Genomic DNA, 21,758 nt, shown 5'->3' with positions numbered 1-21,758 from the left:
CAAATATAATGATAAAATGTATACCTGTAGAATTGCATCTCCAATAAAGAGTAGTCCCGAAAGTTCCGCTGTGAATGAAAAAGCACAGTTGATAACATATTGACTATTTTTGCTATTCAGATGAAAGGACTTTTAATTAAAGATACAATTTACAAATATAAAAATGAAGTGTTTTATATGGTTAGCATCTTAAAAGATCCAGAAAAAATGGAAATTCAAAACAATATGATTCAGTCTAATTACTGAAGCACATGCAGATACATTTACTTTTACTATTGCAGACCTAACAGTTGCTAAAAGTGAGCCGCTTTTCTAAGGGTAGGAGACCACATTTTCTAATGCACTTAAGATTATTAGGTCTCTGTGAAAAAGTTTAAGACATAGACATTTAACCCGTCATCTATGGAATTGGCTCCAAGTTCATTTTTAAACATTATATTGTTTTACTAATTTCAGTTATTGCAACATCTGCTTTATATCTCCATTAGTTTTCCTACAGTTTCTTATGAATGGTTAGCTGAGTAAAATTGCAAATTAGAACTGAAAAACAGATACTTTAAATTGTCTTTACTCAATGGGACTTGTTATCATTACTTTTGTATCTTTGTTGGTTTAATGAAACAACTGAAAAGCCGTGCAGTCCCTAACTCATACCTGCTTTCATGGGTTCCTATCTTTCATCCTTGTTCCCCTTCTGTGAGAGAAGCCCTCCCCGACAAGAGGATAAAGGGAAAGGACCCAGGAAGCGAACTCAGCCACTAATGCCTGAAGGTGGGGAAGCTGAAGCCAGTCAATCACATCATAATTTATGATTCTTAAATATCATGTCACACTTCAAAAACAATGTCTTAAAGAAATGGCTGGTACACAATTCTCTAAACACGTTACCTCTTTGTTCCTTGGAGATTTTTGAAACGACAACCGGAATGTTATGTTCTGCTCCTCCCTGAAAGGAGAAAATCATATACTGTACTTTTTAATCTAAAAAAAAAAAAAAAAATGCTGCTTGTAGCTAAGAAACGATACAGGTTCTGAACGGAATGTTAAGTGGATACCGGCTAGAATTTAAATAAACTTGTAGAATTTCTCCACTAAGGAGATAGTGCTCCCATGAAAATTATCTACCTGTTTAGAATTTTGCTGAGACATCCAATAATAACAACTGGCTTTGAAAGTTTTCATTTATCAACAAATATTGATTATGTATTTAGATAGGTATTCTCTTCAATGTGTAACAATGCTGTCCAATAGAAATTCTTACTTAGGATTCCAAACACCAGATAATTATATATTACTGGTATCCTGCTAAGTTATTCTATGCTGGCAGCTAAGGGCTTTTGGTGGTGCAGTGACCCCTTGGGATGCCAAGGAAGCAGAGAGAACTTTACCCAAACAAATGGATAAACAAAATCAGAATGTGCATATGCATGAAAAACCAGGGATTCATCTGCATTTCCTTCCTTAGTATTGAATTCCTCTTTGTGTGAAAGCACATACTACAAATTTTACAGAGTAAAACATACTGCCAAGAATATTGAAGTACTACTATTTGTTTATTTATTTATTTGTTTGTTTGTTTGTTGAGACGGAGACTTGCTCTGTCGCCCAGGCTGGAGTGCAGTGGTGCGATCTTGGTTCAATGCAACCTTCGCCTCCCAAGTTCACACCATTCTCCTGCCTCAGCCTCCCGAGTAGCTGGGACTATAGGTGTGCCACACCGAGCTAATTTTTGTATTTTTAGTACAGACGGGGTTTCACCATGTTGGCCAGGATAGTTTCGATCTCCTGACCTTGTGATCCATCCGCCTCAGCCTCCCAAAGTGCTGGGATTACAGACGTGAGTCACCGCACCCGGCCTGCAATAGTACTATTTTTTGTTTGACCCAATGAGATATGAAAAAAGAAAGACAAGTAAGCTAAATTTACGTGAAGGAAAATAAAATGAATCCTTAAAAACTGAACAAAAATCCCGTTTTTTTTTTTATTACAGTGTTGAGAAAGTTAAAAGCAGTAGTCGAAAAATGAAATCAGTACATAAAAGAATAAAATGTCACACATGAAAAGAAGCATAGAACTTGTAACACAGGCTAGTTGAAAAGACAGTCTGAATTCCATTGAAGTTGTTCTATCTTCAGAATATGTAAACCACCTAAGCCTTCTGTTTTCCAAGCACATAAAATTATTTTGGAAGAGATACTCTTTTTTCCCTTGCATGTCCATTTTTAACACTGAATTGCCAGTATACTTAAATATAAAATAGTCAATCGTTTTTTTAAAAAGCAGGAACATTTAATTTTTTTTTTCTTGGCAAGTAGAGTCCTTTCCACTTCCAGAATATTAAGAAGAAATATGATAATTAAGATAATGAAAACTGTCCTACTCACACTGAATTTCAAGCGCACTGCTCAATTCCCTTTTCCTCACTGTTTCACAGCAACCTAATATTTGTGCACTGCACCCCTCAGCTCTATGTGGGAAGACACTGGTGTAGGTTACAATGGCTCCCACTTGTTCTGCTGGTTGGTCTGTGTGTCCCTAACAAACACAGACTGTGTCTAAGATGACCCTGCCTCTGATTAGAGCAGAGATAGTGATTTGTGGCTGATAGTGTGGTGGAAATTACGTGCTTATTTGCACACAGTAAACACTGAATAAAGGATGGCTATTATGCTAACATAGTCCATCTATTAAGATTTATGAGGAAACTCACATAGCATTAAAGTGGTAAACAAGATTAGGACTAATCCCTTCAAAGATCCTTAATATTTATAAGTTAGGACTCCAAATTTCCAATCCCCTATTATATGCTCCATTTTGTCCCATTACAGTTATCAGTATCTAACATGCTATTTATTCATTTCTCACACTTACTGTTTTCTTTCTCCTTCCCATTCCTAACTAAAATGCAAATTTCTTCAGGGGACAGACGTTATTGGTAGTTTGTTTCATGCATTGATGTAAACCTAGTGCCTGAAATAATGTCTAGTTTTTCTTTGAAATGTTTGTTGAATTGAATGAGTGAATTAGTTAATGAAGTCTAAGGCTTTCCCAGGCCTAGTGTAAGGTCACTGATAGCCTCTAGAGATACTTGGAAATTAGAAAGGATGTTAAGGATGCATCTACGTTTCTTAGAAGGAAAAAGCTGGTTAACTCAAATGAGTCATTAACTGATGAACTTTTAGGTGAAATTAAAAGATGAAGCCATCATCCAGATATAGTGATTCAGATATTCTGGGACAGGGAAAAACAATGTTTTTGCTGGTCTCATCAGTGAGGCTGTTATCAGACTATTTTCCTTCAGCTGTTTTTGCATTTCACCCTTTTCTCTTACTCTACTACTGAACACAAATTATTTTAATGCATAGACTATTAATGCAAATTACCATGGCGGGACATTGGGAAACCTATTCTTGGTGTCCAGAGACAAGGCTTTTGAGATAGAGGTTTTCTGCAGGTTGGCTCAATAATCCCATTCTTTCTTCAACACCCAGACTGGTACAGCAATCCCCTGCTTATTTGTGTTTCGCTTTCTGTGCTTTCAGTTATCTAGGGTACAGTACAATACAGTATTTTGTGAGAGAAAGGAAGCACATTCACATAACTTTTATTATAGTGTATTGTTATAATTGTTCCATTGTATTATTAGTTACTGTTCATCTTTTACTATACTAATTTTCAAATTAAACTTTATCACAAATATGCATATGTAAGCAAATATATTATATGCAGTATAGGATTCAATGCTGTCTGCAGTTCCGGGCAACTACTGGGGTCTTGGAATGTATCCCCCAAGGTTAAGGGGAGAGTATTATAACTATCTTTGTAATGCAAAATGTAACTAATATTTATTTTACCATAATTTTTCTTTTACATGTAAAATTTATCCTAAAATTTGAGTGGTTTGAATCCAAACATGGCTTTTGGGTTTTGTTATTCTGTTTTTATTTTATTTTATTTTTTTGAGAGGGAGTCTCACTCTGTTCACAGGCTGGAGTGCAATGGCACGATCTTGACTCATTGCAACCTCCACTTCCCAGTTCAGGTGATTCTCCCACCTCAGCCTTCTGAGTAGCTGGGATTACAGGCACCCAGCATCATGCCCCACTAATTTTGGTATTTTTGTAGAGAAGGGATTTCACCATGTTGGCCAGGCTGGTCTTGAACCCCTCCCTGACCTCGGGTGATCTGCCTGCCTCGACCTCCCAAAATGCTGGGATTATAGGCATAAGCCACTGCCTCTGGACTGTTTTTTGTTGTTTTTTTTTGTTTGTTTTTTGCTTTTAAATTAGACATTTGGAGCCTGACATACTTTTTAAACTATTTTCTGAAAATGACTTTAGTAATTACTAAATTGTAAGACAAAACTCAGAAGACAAAATTGGAACTCAAAATCATATTGCCTTCATTACTGAAAAAAAATGTGAGCAGCTCAGCTGCTATAGTTAATTAGATTTCGTGCAGGGCCTAAATGGGGAAATGTAAGGTTTTCCAGTCAATAATCAAATTATGTGGCTTGCCCTGTTTAAAACAGGTGATAGGCTTCCATGACACTTGAATAATAATGAGAATCTTTAAACTGCCCCTCTTCCAGTGCAGCTCCTGGACCTCCATCGCCCTGAACCTGAAGGACACGAGAATGCACTGTTGTCTGGCCAGGTATGCTCCTCCCTCCCTCCTAACCTGGAAACTGTTCATTTTGAAATTCTGGCTTAAAGCCTCCTCCTTCAGTGTCTCCTTACTTGAAATAATTCAGTTATGTAGCACCGGATCATGCCTATGATTTACATTTATTTTGGTAACAATTTGATCAAAGTCTACTTTCCTACTGGAGTATAAATGGCATGCGGTCGGGAAAAGGTTTTCGTCACCATCTTATCCCCAAGGCACTCCTGGGTGGGGCTGTGGCTCCTGACTATGGTTTAGAGAATGTTGGAATTAAATGAGCACTGTTATTCTAGTTTATGGAGAAATCCAAGATTAGGAAAAAGGAGGCAGTGTTCTAAAGCACAGCCTAGGTAATGTTCACACATACATCGTTCAGCTTTGTAGTATTCTTTTTACAACACATAGTGGATTTTATAGCTAGCTCTGTAGGAAGAAGGATATAAAATCCCATCTAAAGCATTTTGAGAAGGACTCAACACAATGATTTTACCAGTGTTACTGTGAAATATCACCAAATACAACCTGGACTGCTTTTAGAGCATCAGGAGTCTTGCCAAGTAATCTTTTCAATTCAATATTATTATTGCTCCAATCAGTCAATCATATTATGGGGCATGGGGTGCAGGGAAGATGCATAGAGCTAACCATTACTTTTCCTTTTAGAGAAAGGAAACTACTTGTAAGCAGAGAATAACAGTAATTAGAGTTAAGAGCTGCAATGGACAGTTACAGAAGAGGCAAGTAAAGGAATATCACCTGGAGGAATATGGGCAAGAGTCATCATCCTTCTGGATGCTATCTTTGTCTGCCAACATACTTCGTTTGATTTTGGGAAAAAAATAATTGTCTTTTTCACATGCTATATGATTACCTTCATATGAAAGTCTAAAATAGGGAAATGGTCATTACTCAGCGGTGAAATAGGGGAGATAGGGAATAAAAGTGTGATGAATAAATATGAGATTTCTTCTGGAATTGATAGAATGTTCTAAAATTGACTGTCGTGATAGTTGCAAAGATCTATGGATATACTAAAAACAATTTAATTGTACACTTTAAATGTATAAATTGTATGGTATTGGAATTATACCTCAATAAAGCCATTTAATACAAAAAAGTAATGGTCTTTGAAATAATTGACCAGTGGTTTCAACTAATTCTTGGGACTAATTCATAATCCTCAATTTAAGCTTTAGTGTCTTCCTGTTATCTCCTTTTTTTGTTTTTTGAGATGGAGTCTCACTCTGTTGCCCAGGCTGGAGTGCCGTGGCACAATCTCGGCTCACTGCAACCTCTGCCTCCCAGGTTCAAGCGATTCTCCTGTCTCAGACTTCAGAATAGCTGAGACTACAGGCACGCGCCACCACGCCTGGCTAATTTTTGTATTTTTAGTAGAGATGGGGGTTTCATCATGTTGGCTAGGATGGTCTTAATCTCTTGACCTTGTGATCCACCCGCCTCAGCCTCCCAAAGTGCTGGGATTACAGGTGTGAACCCCGTGCCCGGCCCTGTTATCTACTTTTTTGATGGAAATGGGCATATCCATTTTGTCTATAGTGAAAACAAGCAAATTGGACTTGAGTAAAAATAACAGGGGACGCGAAATGCAGAAAAATGTATGCAAGCTTGTGCATGCACTTATAGCAACAGTTGTTATTTAAATATTTCTGCCCAGATACCACTAATAAGTTAAAAGGAATACATTTATTACAACTAGTATAAAGATATATTTTATTTGGAAAATTTGAAACAATTAGTACTCAACCCTTTATCTTACAAAATTGCTTACTTGATCTTGGTCATTTTGACACATTTATTTCAATTTTATTTTATTTTATTTTATTTTATGTTTATTTATTTATTTATTTTTGAGACAGAGACTCGCTATGTCACCCAGGCTGGAATGCAGTGGCATGATCTCAGCTCACTGCAACCTCCGCCTCCCAGGTTCTAGTGATTCTCCTTCTTCAGCCTCCCAAGTAGCTGGGACTACAGGCATGTGCCACCATGCCCGGATAATTTTTTAAAATTATTTTTAGTAGAGACAGGTTTTCACCATGTTGGTCAAGCAGGTCTTGAACTCCTGACCTCAAATGATCTGCCCGTCTCGGCCTCACAGAGTCCTGGGATTTTAGGCATGAGCCACCATGCCTGGCCTTATTTCAGTTTTAAATAAACCAGAAAGTGAACAGCATAGAGAGGAAACATGATTTGTGTCCCTGAGTAGAGAGTTTTGAGGTAATTTATTCCAGGTCTCATAGTTCAAAGCATAGTTATTAAGAGTAAGGACTTTGTTATCAGCTTCTAGGGGGACTGAGGTCCAACTCTACTGCTTATAACAATAGATGAACTACTTAACCTCTTGACACTTGATCTCATTGTTTGTGGAAGGTATAACAATAGTTATCTACTTCGCTCGATAATAAAGGCAAGTTAAACTAAATATAAAGTATTTAGCTCAGAATCTGGCACTTAATAAGTGGGGCATAAATATTAGCAATTTATTTATAAATGAGAAGATGATTAAGAGTAATAATGATTATAATTATATTTTTGATTGCTGCAGTGTTAAAGCTTCCAAATAGAAATCACCTTTGATTGCATACATTTATTTAATGGACATAGATAATTTATATATTTGCATAAGAAAGTTGTGTCTGTTGGAAAATACTGCATAAAATATTTTTACAGTAATAACATTTAAAACTTCCTTTCCCTCAGAGGTAATTTTTAAAATGACAATGGTCAGAAGTATAATTTAATAATGTGCAGATAGATAGTATTGGATTTTAAAAGACATGAGAGATAAATAAAGCCTCACAAGGGCAAGATGATGGCTGACTTTAACCTGACTCTCCCTATGGTAATTCTGATAAGAAGAATAAGGCAAAATACAATAATATTGGATCCTACGATGCAGAAATTTGTTGATTTCTGCAGATGTAGTTGAAGAAACTGTTAAAGTTATTTATATAAATGCCAAGTCTTTGAATGGTCCAGACCAGAGAATGGGCACTTAAGAGGGAAGGAGACAAGAATCGGTGAGGCTGGGAGAAGAACCATGAAATGCCGGTAGAAATGGTGCTACAGCAGAGAAAAACAGCCAGGCCCAAGGCCATGTGCAGGATGCCACTAGCCTGCTGAATCTGTCCACTTCAAAGGAGCAGTTTCTAACTGAGAGCAGGCAACAGAATATGTGATTATGAGTTGAAAGTTTAGTGGTTCTTTTGTTCAGCTTTGGGGGAAGCCCAGATAGGGCTTTTTGTGGAAACATTTTTAAAAAGTAAATAGAAGAGCTTGATTTTTTTTTTAAATGATGGACAAATTAACACAAAGAAATAAAAAGCATACAAATGTGTGATTTCTGAGAGATGTTTTAATCACGGAAAATTAAATAATAACAAGCAGGAAGAAATCTAAATCACTGTCAAAAAATACCAAAAGTTACAGCAGGAGTGAGGACACCTCTGAAAGGCAACCTGAGAGAAAGAACAGCTGGAATAAGCAAGGATGCCTGCAGGGCTGGGAGTACGAGTAAGGGTGGTGCACAAAACCCTAGAAGGGTTCTGATCAGAGAGGAAGGAAGCATTGCTCTCTCCTTCAAGGGTCTAAAGTAGGGGTTTGCTTCACTTAAAGACAGCAGAGGGACTGGCGTAAATGTGTATGTCATGCCTCCAAATTTCATCTCATTACATTATGGCTCAGTTACTCATTTGATCCTCCTAGATTTGCTAAACAGCAATGAAAGAATAACTGTAGAATGAGACAGGGAAAGCAGAGAAAGTAGCACAATCCAGGAAGGGACATTCTCCCCAGAGGTTAAAAAGAATTTCTATTCACTTTAGGAGCTGAAGACAAATAGTTCATCAAAACTGGGAGATGGGGATGTGAAAGTGTCAGCCTGTGTGTGGCACCTCTCTGGTCAAGGCATCCGCTTCTCCATGTGCAGTATGAGCTAAAGCTGGACACTGTGCTCAGAGGTAATTTCTGGCTTTGCTTTTGTTTTATTGTTATTATTATTATTATTTAGAATTAACATGGAGAAATAGGTAATTTTGGTCTTTACCTATTAATGTAGTAAAACATTCTTATTGTAAAATGATGGGAGTTTAGGAACCTAAAGGACAAATATGTGCGTGAAGATAAATCAGTAATTCCTACCTTAAACCTCAATGTAGTTGATGTCAGAACTCTTTTTGGGTGGCTGTCTTTTTCAAATTGAGTGTCTAGCATTTTTGGAGATGATTTGAAGAAATGATAAGTAAAGGACAGGCTCAGATTTGGTAAGAAACTCCAAAGAATATACTTCAAAAAATTAAAGAGGAAAATTAAGGAATAATAGGAAGAAAACTAGACAAAATTTGAAAAGAAAAAGGATTCAAACTTATTTAAATCACATTTGTAAAATGTAAAGCTATTACAATATTCCTTTCATTTCTACTAAATACATACTTTCTTCGGGATTTCGGGAAGTTTTGAGATGGGAACTCTCCTCAATGTGGTCTACATCGTATCTGGTATTAGTGCTTCAAGGGAAGAGTTAAAGTCCTAGAATTAAGCTCGTGGGACATAGAACTGCCTCAACCTCCAAGCCACCTGCACGTTTTTTGTCCCAGAAGTTTGAACAATGTCTTATATAAGGTAAATAAGAAAAATGAAGGTAAAGGCTAACTTTTATTTTCCCATCAACTTGTACCCTACAAGGTACTCCGGCTGGAAACAGGGCTTGAGAGAGACAGCAATATTGCACATGAGCAGCAGACATCAAGGATTTGTGGACACTGGTACCTACAGAGACATCATGTTGCCCACAGCCCACAGCCAGTGAGACATATTAACCAACAAAATACTGGACTCAAACCTACATAAGAAGCCCCTCCTCACTGTCCTTGTCCACTTTGTCGGGAGATACGACGAATTACCACGGTGCATAGTGGTGACTGTGACGGGAACGTCCCCAAGCCAAGATTTGTCAGGAGTGTAGGGCATGGCCAGCTGGCTTTGACTTCTAGCAGCACATGTTAGAGCGTTTGACTGCATTCTGTCTAAAAAGGACATTTGTTACCCTTTAACCAAGTTTTTTTTCTTAAAGAGTGTTTTTAATATAAAACTAAAATGCCATGTGTTCTGAGTCCAGTGGAATTCACAAGCACCTGTAGGAGTCTTAACTACATTGGTAAATGATTTTTCAGTTGTCTAGCATACCATCTTCCTTCTGTGATCTTAAGCCGAGACCATAAAGGTTTTAATTAATAATTCTCACCACAAATCTTCCAGGTGTGTGCCAGTGAGGATTACTTAACTGAAGCAAATAAGGGTAAGATATGCATTTACATATTTATATGCATACTTATATTAGAGGCTCAAATTGCTCCTGAAAACTCCAAATAAATAGTTTAACACCAAAATACGAATTCTGCTTCTAACTTGATGTTTGTATTTCTTATCAGAGTGTGTGTGTCATAAGAATTTTGCAAAATGTTCTTTTTTGTTAATCCTAATATAAGATATTGATCATAGTTCAAATACCACTTATTGGTTAATATTTGAATGGAAACTACATGCTTATTTAATTCAAAAATTATTCTATTCATTACACACATAATAGTTTTGCTTGGATTGAAATAGTGAAAACATCAATATGAAAAGATTTATTTAGAAAAATTATTGATGCTTAAAAACTAGGTTAAAATGTGGTATTTTAATAAAAATACATAGCATTGTATTATTGGGTTTAAATTATAAATACAAGCAACAACAAAAAAAGGAAAAGAACGTTTCTAGGTGACATAAAATTAATGTAAGCAATACTACCAGAAATAGAGTTAGTGCCTGATTCAGTAAAAATAATTATTTCAGATGAAATCAGCTCTCACTATTGGATTTCATTCATGGATTTTCTAGTATCTTAAGTGGTACCTTTAAATTCTTTACGCAATATCAATAAACAGCTTGGCCAAAAGAAAAAAAAAATCTCATTTGCTGAGGGATGAAATTCTCATGGCATACTTTCCACATCCTATAATTTGTTCTACATGCCTCCCTGGTCTTAGTTGGTGATAAAATAAAGTTTCACTTTGATAAACCGAATGCACAAAATATGTTTTAAAGGCAATGCTCTGTATAGCAATATTCTTTTCTTATCACTGACAGTACAACACTATTGCATACTGATTTCTACTCTGAGTCATTTTCACAAAGTCAACTAGAGCTGATGTTCACAAAATTTAGAGTTCTGATTTCCATACATATATGATATGAGTTGTGCTGAAATATCGAGAAATGTGTGCTTGAAATATATAAATTATTTTCACCCTATGTAAGTCAAATGACTAACCTAAGAATTATAAAGTTAAACTTCATTTATCTATGAAGAGATGTAGGTTTGATAAAGGCATTGCAATCATGAGATTAACTCTTCAATATTCACATAATTTCCCATCCTTTAAAAATTTCTCCTTTATTTCTATAATAAATTACAGATATGGCACATCTCTAATAGTCAATAATATACAAAATGAAAGCCTTTAAAATTTGATAATAAATTGAAATGAACACGTGTTCACTTTAAAAATAAAGGCTATGCAAAGACTTTAAGTCTATCCTATATGACTAGCACTATAAAATTAAATTTACCGATTTCTTTTTAAAAAAAGAAAAATAAACAAGATGAACAGAATACAATATCTCACTTACTATTGGGCTTTATAAGTGTGAAACTTGTTAATGTTCTATTTACTGCAGATCATCATTTCCTACTCCAGTTTGTTAAAGAAAGATATGCACACGATATCATATTTAACACTTCCGAAGAAACCAGATAAAGAAAGTTAATGAGTTATATTTAATGGTAAGGTAAAATTCCCATATTCTTTGCTAAATTTTCTAAATCAAATGGTAAGAGTTGGCAGGAATTCTGTGAGAACCTACCTAACTTACATCCCAGTCCAAATATTAAGAAGTTTGCTACAGCCATTCTTGTCTAATGATTAATCAGCAAACATTGAAATGCACCAAAGTTCAACTCTTATGGCACGGCCTTTGTAAGGATAGACTAGAAAGGCAGGCTACCTTTATGCTTAATCCAAATCCTCCTACTGTTTGTCTTCTGATGGTCACCGTTCTTTCCTGAAAGACAGGATTTTTAAGAATGGTTAGTGTTTCCTAATACTATACTTACACACCGTTTTCTGTTGTTGTTTGGTTTTCTTCTGGGTTTTGCTTTTGCTCTTTAAAAAAAGAGAACTCTTTTGTGGTGGGATAGATGCTCCACATTTTGTAAAAAATAGTCCTTGACTTTTAAATCTAAGGGATATTTGTCAAAATAAAAGAGAGTAAAGTGTTAATAAACTCCTAAACTCTTAAAAATAAGTTATTCTCAATGATTATTTTGGGCATATTTTGGAATCTAAACTTTTATACTTCTTCTTATTTCCACATCACGTATTCATGTTTTCTAAGAAATGACAAGTTTTAGGCTATATAAAAGGAACTCAGAGGCAATGGTAAATATGATCTTGGTAAACCATGGCCCTGTCTCCATCACTGCCTGGAATTTGAGAGCTAAGCTGGGACGCTGCTGTGGCCAGCACAGAAATGATTCATATGAGTACTTTAGATTGAAAGTGAATAAACCAAGTCCACAATAAATTAATTGCTTGTTCATAAAATTAATACATTACATATCTAAGTAATAATGATAATTGAATTATCAACTTTAAAAATTAGTTTCTTTTCCTCTCCACAATAGAAGTAATTCAGTCACTGGCCTATAAAACTTCAAAATCACAAAGATGATGGCATGAGAACAAAGAGCTACATTTGGACAAATCCTGTAATTTTCAATTTGAAAAATCGATACTGCTCTGATTTTGGGCAGTCATCTCTACATAGTGCTTACTGTGGAGGCATGTTATAGGGCTGAACGCTTTAATTTTTAGCTTGCTCCATTACATCAACCTTCTTGAACCTCCCCCTGTGCAGAGCCATTTGAGACACTGACCCCTTTCCCCTGCATCTGGGGTATATATTTATTATCTTGTCCCTATATCTCTACAAATGCCTTTTGCCCACATTATCCATTTCCAAATGGAAATACCCCTCTTTCTTACAGATGAATTGCTTCCCTCATTTCTTTATTCTGCAGAAACTGTGTGGAACAGATAATATCATTTAAAAAGAACTAGTGAAAATCAGAAGAATGTGTGCTTCTGCTGGCTCTTGCTAAATATTTTAAGACAGCATAAGACTCTTCATTTTGGCAAGGTTAAAAACTTCCTTTTTTAGCCAAAAGTTTGGTTTCTATGAATAGAACAAAATAATGCTTAAAGAACAAGATCTCCATACCAGAATTTGAGGTATACTAATATTGATTTATTTTGAATTTTGAAAATAGGACTTTTTGATGAAGATTGGTGCATATTTACTTAGAAATTATTATTATTATTTTTGAATGCAAATGAGTGACATTCAATGATATAAATTGTCTTTATTTTCACAATGTGCTGAGTAATTTCATCTATTTCTAAAATACTTATGTTACTCTTATAATCTGTCATCTAATCATACTTTCAAACCAACATTAAAATTATAATTGCACAAATAAGTTTATATGTGTATAACAATTTATGCAAAGCAACTTGAAATATAAGACAAACTAAACTTTGCGGTATTAAATAAAACACCAAAGCAAAAAGGAAGGTTAAACATGTGTATTCTAGGTACACAAAAATCTATTAATAATTTAAGATAAACTACATATGTATTAGAAATGTCTTTTTATTGAACAGGAGAAGTGCAATCTGTCTAATTAATAATTAATTAATATTTATTATTTCTCATTAAATGATTCATTAAAGAGAAGTTGAATATTGCACACAATATTGAAATTGAAGTTAGCGAACGTGCCAATGACTCAAATAGCCACAACTTCATATGTTCAGCAAATTACTTATGCCCTGTGAGCCTCTGTTTTCAAATTTGCAAAATGCTGATAAATAATACATACCAATTAAAAGTTTTGTTTTGAGAATTAACATTTGTAAAGGACCCTGGCATAGAGTACAAATTTAATGTTCACACACACACACACACACACTCCAATATTCTACACAGAGATTCTTATATAATAGTCATTTTAATATATTTACATCATAGAATAACTCAAATTCTGGAAGACTCAGATTCAGGAACAGGCAAATTAAATAGTGACTATTTTTCCTCTAAAATAGATAGGTAAACTGCTTTTATAAAACTGACCACCAACTAAACTAAAACTCCCGGATGACAGGAACTATGTCCTTTTTTCCTTTTCTGTAAAAAGTAAATACGTGATTCCTTAAAACAGTATCAAAGTCAATGGTGCAGTCATCCAGACAACCAATATCAGTTGTCTTCAAATACAAATTTCAATCAGAGCAAATGCATTTTAATCAGCAAATGGCATCCCCTAAATTTTGTAGAGCATTTTGCATAGCAATCATTAGTCATGAGGAAAACTTGGTCAGTAATTGCTGTTCAGTAGCTAAATGTGTACTGAAATGCTGCTTTCCTTTGACAGAAACAACAAGCATCCCAGAGTTCTCAAAAACCATTTCTTTGAATTTCTTTACTCATGCTCGACAAGCCCACCCTCTAATCTCTGGTGGAGAATATTTAGAACATGTTCCAAATCAAATACAAAATTGCTGATGCAGAAAAGATTTCGGAGAGACTAAAGAGTCAGCAGAAACTACCAAAAATATCTCAAAAACAGCGCTTATCTTAATGTTTTATTAAACACCTGGGCACACGCACATATACATGCAAACCCTAGCTAGTGCCTCCAGTTGCTGCTTCTTCATTAGCTTACTTTTAAGAAAGTTAGGAGAGATGAGGCAAAACAAATTACTTCGTGTTCGAAAACCAAGATTGTGCATTGGTCACTGCAGGCAGCAGGAAGCATAAAAGGGGAAAGAACTGTTCTTGGTGTGACCTCTGCTAATATGTTCCCAGTTGTTTGTGTTTGCGCTAGCTCTGCCACTTTATCCCCTTACACCTCTGCTTCTTCCCTCCTCCCAAAAGAGATGCAATAAAAAGAAGAAAAGAACCTTGTCAAATACTCAGCTTATAAATCAGACAATACCTGGAAGCTGACCTGAAATTATATTTAGTTAACACATCATGAGTGTGGTAAAGACTGTTGCCAGGTAACAAAACACCGTCCTTTGGGAGACCAAAGTATTGTCAGTGATTTTATCTTGTAAAACACAAAATCTGGGCTGATGCTCCTATACAGTCTCATATACACAAAATGCTTTCATTTAATCTTCCTATTCCTTATAAAAATGCAAAGGATTGAGTCCAAGATTAATATCAGACTTCATAAAGACTGGCTACTCACCTACATAATCAACATCAGTGTTACAAAAAAAAGCCTTGTATTAAACACCTAGTATGCTTTGTAGAAAAATGTAACTAGCACCTCTGCTTTTGGGAATATTATATTATAAGTTACATATAGGGAGAGATTATATGAACTATATGAAAAAAATACACATGACACCAAAAAAAGTTGGCATCACATATGTTAGGTATTGAAATTTTGAGATATATATGTGAAAAAGTTAGGAAGAAGTGGAAACCATGCAGAAACTAAAGAGGTTATCATTGGAAAATTGTTTGTACTAAGTTTTTGTTATAGAAACCAATGCATTATTGTTTGCAGAACAATAATGGAAAGAAAATAGAGAATGTTAATAGTTCTTTTTGACAACCGAGGAAGAGTAGCTGAAGCTGAAAAAGGAATAATGAAGATGATGGCTTCTAATTATTAAAAATCTACTATAGGTACTTATAGCTCTCATAGCACTTACAATTGTTTATTGAAGAGAACAATGCCCTTGACTTTTTTCCTCCAAATTTTCTGAGAACTGGACCTATGTCTTACACAAAGTTCTCTCACAAGCATTTAGGACAGGTCCTAAATCAAAGTTAGGTATTAAAATGTTAAATGAATAAATATTCATTCAAACATTATTCTAAGTAATTATCACAACAAGTCACTGGTGTAGGAATTTTTTTTTCTAATTAAGAGATGAGGAAATCAAAATGTGAAAGAGTGAAATTAACTTGACCAAGATCCAAGTTGTGATTGAAACCAAGATTTCTCTGATCTCTGCTGTTCTTTCTATCCTAAAAGGCCTGCAATAAAATGAAGAATTAGAATGAAAAAAAAAAAAAAACCTCTGAAAACTCATGGTGCAATGTAGTAAAAATGGGGAGAAATGTAATATTTTCCCTGCAAGATTGGGAATAAGACCAGGATGTCCCTGTTCGCCATTACAATTCAACATCTTGATGTCCTAGCTAGCATAATGATGAAATACTATGAAATAAAGGCTTATGAAATGAACAAACAGAAAAAGAACTGTCTTTGTTTTTTGTCAATGTATAAAATCCCAAAGAATTGAAAAAAAAAATTCTTCTGGAAGTGGTAATTATAACAAATTCATAGAATACGAAATTATTATACAAATTAAATTGCTTTCTTACATATCAGCAATAAGAAATTGGAATTTAAAATTAAAAGCATAATGCCATTTACAATAACACATACTAAAAGGGAAATATTTTGTGGCCCGGCGCAGTGACTCATGCCTGTAATCCCAGCACTTTGGGAGGTCAAGGTGGGTGGATCACTTGAGGTCAGGAGTTTGAGACCAGCCTGGCCAAAAGGGTGAAACCCATCTCTAGTAAAAATACAAAAAATTAGTCAAGCGTGGTGATGTGTGCTATAATCTCGGCTACTTGGGATTGCTTGAACACAGGAGAATCGCTTGAACGCGGGAGGTGGCAGTTGCAGTAGCTGAGATCGTGCCACTGTACTCCAGCCTGGGCAATAGAGTGAGACTCTGTCTCAATAAATAAATGCATAAATACAATAAAAAAGTAAATAAAAAGAGAAAAATATTTTGGTATAAATCTAACATAATATTAATAGAATTTATATATGAAACTAAAAAAATCTAGAGAAAAAAACTCAAATATGTTCAAAATATATGAAGGGAGAACCACATTCATGAATTGAAAGAACCAATATTTTTAAGATGTCGATACTTCCCAACTTGATTTTTAAAATCTATGCAATTCCAATAAAAATCCCAGCAAGCTGTTTGTGGATACAAGCAAACTAATTTTTAGGTTTAGATGGAAGTTAAAAGTTAAAAGACCTATTATAAAGAGTACAATACTGAAGAAGAATAAAGTTGGAGGACTCAGGATGCTTGACCCAGGACTTACTATAAAGTTTTAGTACACAACGCAACATGGTATTTTTGACAGAAAAAGCATTTAGACTAATGGAACAGAACAGGTGGCCAAAAAAAAAAAAAAAAAAAAAGGAAACAAAAAAATAGAATCAACTAATATTTGACAAAAGAACAAAAGCAATTCAATAGAGAAAAGCAAGGATATTTTTTTCCAACAAACAGTGCTGGAGGAATTGGACATCCATAAGAAGAAAAGGCATATATACTACACTCTTCACAAAAATTAACATAGTGTAGGCTTAAATATTAAAAACACAGTAGTCACAGTAGTAATGGAAGAAAATATAGGAGAAAACCCATGTGACTTTTGGTTTAGTGATGAGTTTTTAGATACAACACCAAAAGCATGATTTATAAAAAATGTTGATAAATTAGAATATATTAAAATTAATAACTTCTGCTTTGTGCAAGAAACTGCTAAGAGAATGAAAAGAAAAGCTACAAACTAGAGGAAATATTTGTAAATCACATATCTGATAAAAGACTTGTATCCACAATATACAAATAACTCATAACACTCAGTAAGAACACAAACAACCTAATTAAAAAGTGGCTAAAGTATTTGAACAAAGACTTAATCAAAAAAGATATGCAAATAGCAAGCAAGCCTATGAAGAAACGTTCAACATCATTTGTCAGGGGGGAATTGCAAATTAAAATAACAATGAGATGATATTATGCACTTATTAAAATGGCTAAAATCCAAAACACTGACAATACCAAATGCTTACAAGAATTCTGTTCAAGGCTAATTCTCATTTCTTATCGGTGTGAATGCAAAAGAGATTTTGGCAGTTTCTTATAAAGCTGAACCTAGTCTTAACATTTGATCTGGGAATGACACTCCTAGGTCTTTACCCAAATAAATTGAAAGTTTGTGTTTATACAAAAATCTGCACGCAGATATTTATACTATCTATATCCATTATCACCAATAAGTATAAATAGCCAAACACGATACCCTTCAATAAGTAAATGAATAAACAAACTGTGGTACATCTATACAGTGAGGTACTGAACAATTTTTAAAGTGAGCAATCAAGCTGCAAAAAGACATGGAGATTCTGCATGCATAGCCTCCCACATTATCAATATCCCCTATGAGATGGGAACATTTGTTACAACTCATAAACCCACACTGACACAGAGTCTACGTGTTAATGAAACTATTCTACATGATATTACAATAGGAATCGCATCCCATTATACATTGTCAAAACTCACAGAAATTTAGAGCACCAAGAGTAACCTTAATGTATGCAAATGGTTAAAAATAATTTAGAACTAAAGAAGGAATGCAGTCTGTGACACTTAAACTACATTACGAATGTATGTTATAACCTCAGCGATGGGGCAGGGGGAAGATGTGCTGACCCCAGTCACTGTGGAAATGTACTGTGAAAGGGTCATTTACACAAAGTGGCCCCCATATGCTGAAAAAGCCAAGAAACCAAAGAATGAGGAAGACAAATTGACTTTGTTGTAAGGGTTGTTTTATTGGCGGAACTTGCAGACAGAAGTGTGGAAGACAGTGTGGGGATTCCTCAAGGACTTAGAACTAGAAATAACATTTGACCCAGCCATCCCATTTCTGGGTATATAGCCAAAGGATTATAAATCATGCTGCTATAAAGACACATACACATATATGTTTATTGTGGCACTATTCACAATAGCAAAGACTTGGAATCAACCCAAATGTCCATCAAGGACAGACTGGATTAAGAAAATCTGGCACATACACACCATGGAATTCTGTGCAGCCATAAAAAAGGATGAGTTCATGTCCTTTGTAGGGACATAGATGCAGCTGGAAACCATCATTCTCAGCAAACTATAGCAAGAACAGAAAACCAAACACCACACGTTCTCACTCATAGGTGAGAATTGAAAAATGAGAACACTTGGACACAGGTTGGGGAACATCACACACCAGGGCCTGTTGTGGAGTGCGGGGAGCGGGGAGAGATAGCATTAGGAGATATACCTAATGTAAATGACGAGTTAATGGGTGCAGCACACCAACATGGCACATGTGTACATATGTAACAAGTCTGCACGTTGTGCACATGTACCCTAGAACTTAAAGTATAATAATAATAAAAAATTCTAATACTATTATGCATGTATATTGAAATTTAACAAGTAAATGGATGGTGGATGAAGGGAAGCCAGGTTTCTCAATGTTGGAGAAGAATTCACAGATAAGCAAGAGGAGGAGGCTAAAAAGTTTCATGAGGTTATGGAAACTAGTTGGGGACATCAGTATAAACTCATGTTTAGCTTAATATTGGTATTGATGTTTATGCATAAAAAAATTATAAATATGTGAATATACACAGTTTTTGTCTTTCTAAAAATATATTTTTTGAGATATAATTCATACACCATGAAATTCACTCATTTGAAGTGTGCAATTCAATGACTTTTAGCATAGTCACATGTCTGCATTCATCACCACAATTAATTTATTTGGCTACTATGAATAAAGCTGCTGTAACATTCATGTGCAAGCATTTTTTGGCACATTTGTAACAATTTCTCTTGCATATATACCAAGTATTGAAAGCGGAAATTGTCAGACTGCTTTTCATTGTGGCCACATCATTTTATATTCCCATCAACAATGTATGAGAATTTCAATTTCTCTATATTCTCACTAAACCTTATTATCTGTCTTTGTGATTATAGCCACCCTAATTGATAAAAAGTTGTATATAATGGTTTTGATATAAATTTCCCTGATGGCACTTTATTCATTGTCTTACCATTTATTTACCTTCTTTAGAAAAACATCTAGTCAAATTATTTGCCCATTTTTTTATTGCCTGTTTAATTGAATTGTGAAAGCTTTTTACACATTCTAAATATAAATACCACACTAGATCTGTGACTTACAAAAGTGTTCTCCCATTTTGTGTATTGTCTTTTCACTATATTGATAGTGTTATTTGAAGCACAAAAGTTTTACATTTTTGGATGTGCCATTTATCTATTTTTTCTGTGTTTTTTGTAACTTGCACCTTGATGTCAAATTTACAAAACCATCGCCTAAACCAATGTCAAAATGATTCACATGTATGTTTCCTTCTAAATTTTAATAATTTTAGTTCTTAAATTTAGATTTTTCATGTATTTTGAATTAACATTTGCATGTGGTGTGAGGTAGGTTTCCAAATTCATTATTATACATGTAAATATTTAGTTGTCCGAGAACCATTTGCTGAAAAGACAGTTCTTTCTTCATTGGTTTGGGCACCCTTGCTAAAAATAAGTCGACTATAAATGTGTTTATTTCTGAACTCTCAATTCTATTCCACTGATCTAATATGCCTATCATTTTACCAGTACCACACACCCTAGATTACTGTCTAGTCATAGTAATTTTTGAAATTGGGAAATATGAACCCTCAAACTCTTTTCTTTTGTTTTTTTTTTTCAAAATTGTTTTTGTTATTTGAAATCTCTTGTATCTCCATATGAATTTTAGAACCAGTTTGTTTATTCCTGCAAGGAAATTAGCTGGGATTGTTTTATAGGGATTTAAATGTAGATCAATTTTGGTAATATTATTATAATATAAACAATAATACTGAGTTTTCTAATACATGAAAATGGTATGTCTTTCCATTTATTTAGGTTCTCTTTAATTTCTTTTATTCATGATTTTCAGTTTTCAGAATACATATTTTATAATTTTGTTAAATTTATTCCAAGTATTTTTTATGCTATTTTAAATGAACAATGGGGTCCTTGGTCCTAAGGAAGTAATAGCATCCCATCTTAGAAGACTTAGGCACAGAACTTACCTCCCTAGACAATTTTACAAAAATCTAATTAAAGGGAATAGATTACAAAAAAAAATGTCCTTTCCTATAAATTCTTTTAGACTCATATTTATAGCACTTCTGAGGTTTCTTGCTTCATTCCCTTTGATTTGTTGCCCCAGTAAGCTCTCAGGGTTTTTCTCTCTTGCTACAGGTGTAGTGGTGAAAAAGATTAACATTCCCTAAAGTCCACTGAAAATTGCAGTTTGTAGCAAGTCCTTCATATCTGACTTAAGGTCGTTAGATAATGGAGACTATTTAAAATTTAAATATTCCTTGTTAGCTTTGCAAAGAATTGAAAATTGTACAATTTCACTTTTGTTTCTGCAAATATGCATCTGTAATATAAACAGAGGCACAGCAATGTTAAGTAACTTTACCAAGGTCAGTTAGTGGTGAATTCTCTGGATTGAAATGCAGGCACTAGGGGCCACTGCCTACATATTCATCCCCTGTTCTATTCTGTCTCTTATTGCTTTTCTTTTCTTTCAAGAGACAAGAGTCTCACTCTGTTGCTGAGGCTGGAATGCAGTGGCTTCATTATAACTCACTGTAACCTTGAATTCTTGGGCTAAAGAGATCCTTCTGCATCAGCCTCTCCAGTATCTAGGACTACAGGCATATGCCACCATGCTCAACTAACTTTTTAATTTTTTGCAGAAATGGAGTTTATGTTGTCCAGGCTGGTCTCCAACTCCTGGCCTCAAGTGGTCTTCTCACCTTTGCCTCCCAAAGCACTGGGATTACAGGTGCAAGCCACTGCACCTCGTCTTGTCTCCTATTTCTCAACACTTATTTAGATGGTAATGTCTCTGAGGAGCGCTGTATTTAGCATCATTGTTTCCTTTTGTCTAATCTACTGTTTCTCTAACTGAAAACTCTAGCATGGGACTTCTAATTGATTCAGACAAATATATATTTAAAAGGTTGTGTGAGACAAAGATTCACTAATTCAAAA

General features: G+C 34.8%; 1 protein-coding gene across 1 annotated transcript in view; it reads right to left on the bottom strand.

Moving 5' to 3' along the window:
- SNTG1 (syntrophin gamma 1) overlaps window positions 1-21,758 on the bottom strand; it is an 879,206-nt gene that overhangs the window by 340,206 nt on the left and 517,242 nt on the right. Inside the window, exons 5-7 of the mRNA XM_028852663.2 lie at window positions 11,737-11,793; window positions 889-946; window positions 25-68 (exon numbers count right to left, since the gene is read on the bottom strand). Of these exons, the coding sequence (XP_028708496.1) occupies window positions 25-68; window positions 889-946; window positions 11,737-11,793 (159 nt within the window). The remainder of the gene's footprint in view (window positions 1-24; window positions 69-888; window positions 947-11,736; window positions 11,794-21,758) is intronic.

Source organism: Macaca mulatta, chromosome 8 (genome assembly GCF_049350105.2).
Source record: "Macaca mulatta isolate MMU2019108-1 chromosome 8, T2T-MMU8v2.0, whole genome shotgun sequence".
Taxonomy (NCBI): Eukaryota; Metazoa; Chordata; class Mammalia; order Primates; family Cercopithecidae; genus Macaca; species Macaca mulatta.
The sequence above is the reverse complement of the archived record's forward strand: the minus strand, read 5'-3'. Positions and strand labels throughout refer to the sequence as shown.